The 10,117-nt window shown below is 42.5% G+C and overlaps 1 protein-coding gene across 1 annotated transcript; it reads left to right on the forward strand.

The window, feature by feature from the left end:
* The first annotated feature begins 81 nt into the window (after positions 1–81).
* LOC146080425 (5'-AMP-activated protein kinase subunit beta-1-like) lies at positions 82–9,339 on the forward strand. The gene is made up of 8 exons (XM_083187717.1): positions 82–243; positions 1,594–1,885; positions 4,687–4,853; positions 7,028–7,121; positions 7,264–7,378; positions 8,214–8,347; positions 9,044–9,112; positions 9,194–9,339. The coding sequence occupies exons 2-8, from the start codon at positions 1,742–1,744 to the stop codon at positions 9,269–9,271; spliced, it is 801 nt and encodes a 266-aa protein (XP_083043843.1). The 5' UTR covers positions 82–243; positions 1,594–1,741; the 3' UTR covers positions 9,272–9,339.
* Positions 9,340–10,117: the final 778 nt, after the last annotated feature.

The raw sequence follows: 10,117 nt of genomic DNA on the forward strand, positions 1-10,117 counted from the left end.
TAACATGAGCACCACCACCTGGCTCAGTGAGCGTATACGGCGCTGCCTGGCTGTGCCCTCTGTCTGCCCGGCACTGGCTCCGCCCCAGTATCCCAGAAGCCCCTGCAGCCTCCCGGGACCTCTGCCGCCGGCGCATGCGCAGAAAACTCCTGCCTTCCCACTCCGCTACTCTCGCAGTGCTGCCGCGGCTGGAGAGAGACGTCATCGCTGGAGCCCTGGATACAGGGTCGCGGCGCCGGAAAGGTGAGCACAGTGTAAAGTAACAATTCACTTTCTATATGACTAGATCCCAAGGGCGCAGTGTGTGTGTGTGTGTGTGTGTGTGTGTGTGTGTGTGTGTGTGTGTATGACAGTACGCAGCAGCATTACATGGTCTAGTCACACTGTGTTCCAGGAAACGGACAGTACCTGCCCTCAGCTGCTATATACAGCCACCAGCAGGCAGCACCCCCGTCACATAATAATAATACTCTTCCCCCCTCCCTGTCCTCATCTCAGCTTTCTCCCATTGTCAATAAATGTCACCATCTCTTCTTCAGAACCGTGTGATAAACTTGCTTAGGCAATTTACCGAGCTGCATTACGTAACCGCCTATGTATAACACACACACACACTTTTATGCCCAGCAAACCTTTCCCTTGGTTTTATTTTGACTAACTTATGCAGAAGTATTACAATGTCCGGGAAAAGCAATCAGCGTTATGCAATCATATTGCATGAAACATATTGAGCGTATCCAACTCTCCCATCTACAGAGCGCATACACAGCCTACGGAACATCTTTGTATTTGATGGGAAACTTGTATTTACAAGCAAGTACTAATTGGATCGCACAAAGTGGATCAGAGCCGGCGCTGTTCAGTTGATGCCCTAGGCAAGATTTTGGCCTTTTACTCTCTGGCACCGTCAACAGTTCCGAAATAGGACCCAGCTCCCCTCTCCCAGCACAGAACCCATCATCCAGCAACACAGATCACAGCAGCAGTCTACACCACCCATCATCACCCTTCACCCATAGAAATGCCCATCCACAGAGCCATAACTTAAACATTTTGGAGCTCTGTTACAGAAAGACTCCTATATTTTAGATAGACAGAAAGGGGTGTGGCATTGCTGGGAAGGGGTGTGCCCACACAATAGTACCGAATTGAATTATGTTGCACAGTACTTCAATCTCATTCACATAGTGTCCCTTATTTATGGTATGTTACATGGTAGTGTCCTTTATTCACATTACGCAATGTAGTGTCTTATTCATGCTTTGTCACACAGTAGTGTCCTTTAAGCACATTACATGAGGTGGTAACTCTTATTCATGTTTAACCACACAGTAGTATCTCTTTACCTACATGTTAAACCCATCCCAGTTTGCCGTTGCTCACTGTTGAGGTGAGCCGGGCCTATGCTGGGAAAGCATGATGCAAGGCATTCTAAATGCCCTTGGCATTTCCTAGTTCACCTATGCTTACGGCTGGCCAGTTAAATAATCCTTGTTTGTATAATAATGTTCCAGACAAGGAATCTGGATTGGAACCCCCCCAGCATACATATTAAGAAAATAATTACTGTGTCACCTTTTTCTGTTCCCACAGCCACAGTACTAGCAACCACAGTGAGGCAGGAACAGTGCATGTCAAGTGCTGAACTGCCAGAAACAGGAGCCAGAAGTAGCAGAGACATAAACAAAGTTCTTTAGGAGCACACTGGCCTGCAGTCAACGAGGTTCATCCTAAACATAAAATGGGAAACACCAGCAGTGAACGGCCTGGTCCCCTGAAAGGACGAAGGGACAGCAGTGGGGGCACCACGAAGGGAGATGACAGGGCCAAGATTCTGATGGACAGCCCTGAGGACGCAGATATGTACCCGGCCGAGGAGAACAAGGTGAGTGGGGTGCTTCTGTTGCCCAGAACTGCAGGGGAAATCTACTAAGAAGGCTGATTACAGCCGATCCCATGTACAAATGGATGGGCCAAAAATACGACCAGAGAATATGGCAAATTTGCTAAACTGCCATATACTCTGGATTTGTGTTTTCCGATGTCGATGTCATTCGTATTTGGCTGCCGAGTTTGACAGCAGCCAAATACGTATGTGTCTCGAAGCATCGCACAGATTAGTCAGATGTGAGCTATGCTTCTCTGTGTAAAAATCAGAAAATTTAATTAATTTAAAAAAAGGCATGGGGTCCCACCTCCCACGTATAACCAGCCCGGGCTCATTGAGCCAGTCATGGTTACATGGGGGGGAATTAAATGGGGTCCCCCTGTATTTTTATTATCAGCACTAGGCTCTTGGCCCAATCCTGGTTCCCAAAATATGGGTGGCAAAAGGAGTAGGGGTCCACCATATTTTGGAAACCAGCACCGGGCTCCAACAGCCAGCAGTGCCATGCCACAGCTGGGGGACACTATTTATATCCCCCCGGCCAAAACATGACATCCTGGCTGGTTAGCCCGGGTCCCTGGGGGGAGTGGTCCCCCCCCCCCTCCAGGGGGACACCTGGCTTTGCCTGAAACCCGGGCTGTCAGTAGGCAGTGGACGCCAGGCTGATGGCAAACCAGGACTGGCTCAATGAGCCTGGGGCTGGCTATACTCACGGGCAGAGAGACCCCACTATTTTTTTAATTATTTATTGAATTTTCTATTGGTTGCACAGAGAAGCATCGCTCGGATTTGACCGATCTGTCTGGAAAATGTTGAGCATTTTCCATTCGGATTTTCTGCTGAATTACCTGCCGAATTCAGCAGTACAAATGTTAGTAAATGAGCAAACCACCACAGAACTTGTGGCCTTATACTTATGTAGTGTGAGGATACGAGACAAAAGTTTGCCATGGGTACCAATTCCCGTATTTCCTAACATTTTCCTAAATTTTGTATCTTAGCCGCACACATTTGCTTACAGTGTCTTGTGTGCTTGGGATTAGTGTTTTAGGGGCCCATTTATCAAACAATATTTGCAGCTATTTCCCCCAAAACACCTATTTTCAGGGGATAGCAACAAATATAAAGTATCCTCTGAATGAAGGAGGTTCGCAACAGGTATATGTGATCCCTCCATTGCCGCCCACAGCCATGTCCCCCATCAATTCTTTTGCCTACCACAAACGGATCCGATATGTAATGCAGGCGGTCGGAATCCCGACCGCCGAAATCCCGACATGGGGGGACGTGGAGCGCCCCCCCCCCCTTGCGGGCTCGCTGCGCTCGCCACGCAGCGGGCCCGGTGCCTCGCTACGCTCGCCACGCTATTTTATTCTCCCTCTATGGGTGTCGTGGACACCCACGGAGGGAGAAAGTTTCATGATTTCGTCGGTCGGGATTCCGACCGCCGGCAAATTGACTGCATCCCCTACAAACCTGTGGTAGCCTATGAGCTACACTTTGCGAGCTGTAGTTCCCATAGGGTTCCATATGAACCCTCCGCTTGGAATGGTCCCTTTGCATGGCTGTCAGAAAAACCTGGACGCGCACTTGGCACATCAGAGGGCTAGTCTCCTTTTTGGAGCTCCTGCCCCTGTTGATGCTGGGTGATCCATTCACCCAATATGATCACATAGTGCGGTCCTTGGCACTAATATTGCCATCCTGGGCACTTATATTGCAAATTAGATAACTGATGAATACCCTTCTTAGTTGCAAAGGAATTGGAACAAAATTGCAGATTAAGCATAATAAGTAATGTGCAGGCCATTGTAGCTTTTGTAGTGTTCATTCTAGCACCCTGCAACTTTCAAAAGTTGTGCAGTTCCTCCTTCCGCCTGGGGTGCCACTCTCTGATATGGTTTTTCTTGCAAAGTCTGTTCTATAGCTCAATACAGACCAGACTGTACTAAAAGCATTGGAGATTGAAGCTACAGTACATGTGGCAGTGTCTGAAATCAGGGTGTATCTGCATTGTACTATTGTTGCATTAGTCATGCAAATAAAATGTATATTATGGGAACAAGTTTCCTTCAGGATATTCGATTTGGCTGTGACTGTGCGGTAAATAGGGGAAGGAGGTGGATCTTCTAGCACAGACTGATAGAAGACAATTGTTTTCTTTAAGGGTCTATATGACATTATACTATTAATACTTTTAATTTGTTTATGTTGACAGACAGAAGTAAGTAAAGCTTAGAACAAGGACATATCAGATGTAATAATAATCATGGTGGGCCAAAGGACTTTTATACATTCTTGGTATAATATTGTTCTGTTATAACACTAAACCAGTATGTAAAATGACATATTAAATTGATCAGCTAGTATTTATCTTGTATCAGTATTTTATGCTTCCTAACTGAACCACCAATGGAATTGTATTTATGAAAACCATTGTAACTGATGTGAGGGGAAAAAAAATAGAATTGAAAAAGACATGCTACATTAACACTTTCATAGGTATTAATGAAACCATCACACAGACTAGAAGGCATATTATATCTTGAATATCTAAATTTCCATCAAACATTAAAAACTGCATATGGTTGCTCTTGCCTAACAGGAACAATATGTACAGAGAATATAGGCATTACTACAGATAACGCATGATGATGATTTTAAGTCCACTATTCATGCCATATTATTTTCCTATATATAGATAAGTCAACGAAACACTCATTTTGATCCAATTGAACATCTGGATATTTGTCAGTTGTACTTTTCTTCGGAAACTACTACCCATGTATTTCTTGCAGGCTACCATGGAGAAAGATGAATTCCTAGCATGGCAACATGATTTAGAAGTGAATGATAAAGCACCAACACAGGCGCGGCCAACTGTCTTTCGCTGGACCGGGGGCGGGAAAGAGATTTACCTATCGGGGTCATTTAATAACTGGGGCAAAATGCCTCTAATTAGAAGGTACATGTTATGTTCCTCTCTCTACTATCAATAGAGTTAAAATGAATGTTGCATTAAATTCTGTATGTTTCTACCATGAGTGTACATCCTTTCCAAATTATATTGGGAAGCCCAGTGACGTTACTAGGATATCCCCTCAATGAGAGGCAGGCTGAGGGAAGACTGTTGGAATCGTGCTTCCTTAGGCAGTCTGCTCTAATATATCCCAAAAACATGGCTCGCTTACTTGCTAGTTCATGTCTACTGGAAACTGGATGTACAGTAAGTGCTTGTTATAAGGAAAACCAACTTTTAAATTTAAAAAAGCAATCCATTTGCATGGATGTGTAATTTTCCTAAATAGATGTACGTGCAAATATGTTTTCATACATCTTTTGCCGCAGTCTTACCAAATTGCCCCTTTTGTCATGCCAGGTCGCATGAGAACGTCGACTGCTTGTTTTTGAAGAAATTGTGTTATTTTGAATCGACTAGGATGCACAAGGCTTAATTTGATATAATTGTACATTTATCTTTCTGCAATTGATATCGCTGTCACACACCGTGCCGTATCTCACTCAGAATTTTGTACATAGGCCCATCCCATGTGTGACCGGCTTATTGATGTTACTGTCGGCATGAGCCGGCACTTGGAGATGAGATCAACTCCAAGTGCCAGCTGTTCCCATAATGTGTTGTATTGACTTGGTTTACCCATTCATACTACACCGCAAGCCTGGTTGAATCCATATTCAATCCTGTTGACTATCCAGTTTAAAATGCCGGGTCGCTGGACTCTGTTATTTCAGCTGGGTGCTTTCATGCCGCATGATATCCCAGGTTGCTGCACTTTCAATGTGAAATAACCACGGGATATTGTTGGCCATATGAAAGGAATATAGGTCTCTAAATCTGAATATGAAGTGCTACTTTGTAGCAGCTGCAGCATTTTTCCAGTACAAGTTATGTTTTGCTCTGTATACAGACTCGGTCACACACAATATACAAGAGTTCTATATCAAATCAGTATGGTCTCCTTGTACGTCCTAGCATCTGTGCTTTGTAAATCACTCCAGATGTGTCCTCATACACGTATCCTTTTTGTACCATATGGAATGATTTACACACTACACCATGAGAAAGGATTCCCGTCCCTAAATACTTTTTCCCCTGAATTTTGCATTTTAATGTTTTTTATCATGTACTAATTCAGTAGCATTGTACTAAGCACTGTGCTTAGGGTAAGTATTTTTTAGTTGCAAAGGAATTGGTGTAAATGGTATTAAGCATATTAATGTGGCTCAGGTGACTTGCTGTATGCATCATTATAGTTAATCTGATACTTTATAGCACACCTAAAAACCCTAAGCACAGTGCTTAGTACAGGTTAGTAAAATACAGAATAAAAGGTGCATAGGAATCGTTTCCTGCATGCGCGAACCAAAATAACGACAGAAATAGCAAAAATATTTAGTCACAATCCCTTCGCAATTTGACAGGAAGCCGGAGTTGGGTGGCACACCTGCCGTTTTCTGGTAGTGTCAGGTGTGCCCAGGCATTTTAAAGAAGGGTGTTGTGATATCACTGCTTGCCTAGATCAGCGTGTCTCTGTCGCAGGGTTGTGGAAGGGTCAGACTTCCTCACATTTGCATAGACTGGAAAAAAAATCAATCAATAGTGAGTGAACTGCATATGTGCGACAGGATAGCAGATTGCAACATTTTAGCAATTTAGTCACAGATTTGCACAGGGTGGGACTTCACATTTTCTATGTTTACACTGATTACGTACTTTTTCCTGAATTTTGTGTCTTAATTCACTAATAGTTTTAAAGGTGAACATAAACCTGAAACATCTGCGTAGACCTTTGTATTGTGTATGGATCACAGTTGTAAGCAGTAACATGTCCCTAGAATGGTTGCAACTCATCTCATCTGCCACTACTGCCTTGTTGCCTCTCCCAATCAGTTCTTCTTTTTGTTTACTTGTATGCTGATTTTTTTTTTAAATGCTTCCAAAAGAAAGCCCAACATGTCTAAATATAAAACAATAAAAATACATACAATGTACATTTTGTATGAGTCAAGTACAAAAAAAGTTCAATGAACCTAATGCATCTGTAATATGTAATAACATGTCTGGTTCTGAACTGTATAATGTAGTATTTAGTCTCAAACAAATCTATTGTATTACAGCCAGAACAACTTTGTTGCAATATTAGACCTTCCAGAAGGGGAACATCAGTACAAATTTTTTGTAGATGGCCAGTGGACTCATGATCCTGCCGAGGTATTTTTAGTCTCCTTTGTGTTTGTGAATGAGTTGGCAAATTTGAGTTGCTGCTGTATGAATTGTTAGTGAAATGTATGGACTCTAAAGAATAGCTCTCTCAACCTACAAATATTATTTTCTCATTCTGTTTCCTTTCTAGCCAGTAGTAACCAGCCAGCTGGGCACTATAAACAATGTCATAAATGTGATGAAAACCGATTTTGAAGTTTTTGATGCCTTAATGGTTGATTCTCAGAAAGGCTCTGATTTATCAGGTATGCATTCTCCATCTATGTTTGTTGGATGAAACACAAATGCCTGCATGCATTATTACTGGAGATACAGTTATAGAAAATAGATAACCCCTAGTTCTTCCTTGTTTTTTTGTGTAGTATTATAATTTTTAATCTAAGGTTTTGTACACACAAGTGTTCTCAAAGCCTCTTTAATGTGCTCTGAAGTGAAAATCCATAAAATGTGAGTCTCTCCCTCTCCCCCTCTCTCCCTCTCTCCCTGTACACACTGGGCGACTTTGAGCTGAAATTCACTCAAAACAGCAGGTTTTAGCGGCTTTCAGCTCAAAGCTGCCCAGTGTGTATGGCCCGGCGGTGAGCACTGCTGCGCGCTCCCGCAGCACCAGCAGATGAGTGGCTTTCAGGACGGCTTTGCATAGCGCTGCACTATGCAACACCACCCCCCCCCCCCCCCTTTCAGTCGCCGCCAGGCAGGGGGAAAGCTGCTCAGTGTGTATGCACTGAGCTGCTTTCCCCGTGCATCATTGCTGTCCATACACGCTGGGCATAGTCGCCCAGTGTGTATGGACCTTTATATAGATTCAAATAAAAAGTGTTGTGTAAAAAAAGATTATATTTTATATAAAAGGTAAACATTACAGGTCATTATGATGAATACAAATGTTTGGCAATTTTCACACCTAATTTCCAAAATTCACTTGGCACTCAATGAAAATAATTAATTCTACATTTTGAACAAATTTATAATATAAGATTAATTCTAAATTGGCAACTAGTGATATAAATCCAGGTATCAGAGCTGGCTAGACAGTGCATTGCAACATAAAGTACTACATTTCTTTTCTTGTCTGAACAGAATTGTCCAGCTCCCCGCCTGGTCCTTACCAACAAGACCCGTATAACTGTAAACTTGAAGAACGTTTCAAATCTCCTCCTATCCTCCCACCACATCTACTTCAAGTTATCCTTAATAAAGACACTGGTATTTCAGTAAGTATAGAAGCTAGTGACTTCATATGTAATGAACAGAGATGGGATTCTGTTTGACTTTGGTGTTGGAACGTTCTAGACATTCTAGGTTTGTAATATATAAATTTGGTATGGGTCGACACAATTTAGGTCAACATGCAGTGAGTCAACCACTGACCTGTCAGTACATGTTAGCTTAAAGAAAAGGTGTCGAACTTAGCCATGCCGACCTTCAGTGGTCAGTTCAATGCATGTCGACCTAAGGATGTATCCCCATAAATTAGCTCTGAGAGAATCTTGGGTTCTCTTTCCCTACGCTTACACATACGTTCGCATGCGCCCGCACAGAGGAATTTTTTGTTTTCTCTGATCGCAGATTGAAGGGCTTACTTTAAGACTACATGCTAATGGCTGGCGTTACGTCATCCACCTGCCCCAAGCAGGCAGGGGCCTGCCCAGCATTTCTATGGACACGCCCACCATGCTCCTGGGATCAGAAACTATCTACAATTTTATACAATGCTATCTTTTTAAAACACCAGTACATTCTCAGTGCAAAATGCATTTAAATGTAATATTTAATCTATACATCGCCCTCGCTTTTACCTTGTTTGGTTTGTTATTCCTCTAAAAGGAAGATGTTTAAGAAACCTTGGAAAAGCATTAGATGCAATATGTATTTTTAATGTAACCATAAAAACTTGTTTTGTCTTTCAGTGTGATCCAGCTTTGCTCCCAGAACCAAATCATGTTATGTTAAATCACTTGTATGCCCTTTCCATTAAGGTAAATACATATTTATATGATTGGTTGAATGAATATATATTGGTAGAAAAACAATATATTTATATTGTATTTTACTTTTAGGATGGAGTGATGGTGTTAAGTGCTACTCATCGATACAAGAAGAAATATGTAACAACATTGCTGTATAAACCAATATGACCTGCATCCCGACACTGTACTGATTACACCTTGTCCACTTTTTTTACGTATTAAATACTTAAAAATAAGCTATAGCTGTCAGTAGTGTATTAAGCATTTGTAAAGGTTCACTAGCTAAATCTAATATTGGCAGTGCAGCACTTGCTGTAGTTTGTTTGTTTTCTTGCACAGTTACGTGGTGAAAGTAGGAATACAAATGCTTGGATATTGTTTATGCACTTCCCAGCCTCCCAGTGTGCCTGCGTGAGTTGGGCTTGGGACTGCATTAAAACATCCAGCAGCCTCTTGGATACGTTAGAGATCAGGGTTGCAGAAGGGGCATTATGGGCAATATAGAGAGGCCTCTGCATCGATTTTCTGAGTACACTAATTATAAAGGCTTGGTGCTACACTACTGAACTTTGACATGTAGGGTTTATGGCTCCTACAAGATCACTTGATTTTTCTGATTATTAATTGTTTTTCTTCTCATGGGAAAAAACAATGCTGGGTTTCAGAAGATGAGCTTGAGGAAAGGATGAACTTGCTCATTAACAGCTATTCTTCCATTGCACAAAAGAACGCCATTAGTTAAGATACATGAATAAAGGGCCGTACACACTATGCCGACACGATATTGGCGGGGCATCAGCAAGGGCGCATACACGTTTGCTGATGCCACACATAAAGTGAGGGCGACCATGGCGGCGGAGCGACGGTCATACTTCAGCATGGCCGTTGTTGACAATGTGCTCCCTCATCTGAACATAGTGGACGAGGGAGGGGGTCGTTAACAATGATATTGTTCGCAATTTCCTTCAAAAAGCCCTTTCTGAATGATATTGTGACCAAAATCGTCTAGTGAAT

Source organism: Crinia signifera, chromosome 1, assembly GCF_055691185.1.
Source record: "Crinia signifera chromosome 1, ASM5569118v1, whole genome shotgun sequence".
NCBI lineage: Eukaryota > Metazoa > Chordata > Amphibia > Anura > Myobatrachidae > Crinia > Crinia signifera.

Excerpts from the sequence above, each read along its gene's own strand:
- LOC146080425 (XM_083187717.1), top strand. The coding sequence starts at position 1,742 with ATGGGAAACACCAGCAGTGAACGGCCTGGTCCCCTGAAAGGACGAAGG. Across the intron at positions 1,886-4,686 it reads ACCCGGCCGAGGAGAACAAG|GCTACCATGGAGAAAGATGA; the intron begins GTGAGTGGGGTG and ends TATTTCTTGCAG. Across the intron at positions 7,379-8,213 it reads GAAAGGCTCTGATTTATCAG|AATTGTCCAGCTCCCCGCCT; the intron begins GTATGCATTCTC and ends TTGTCTGAACAG.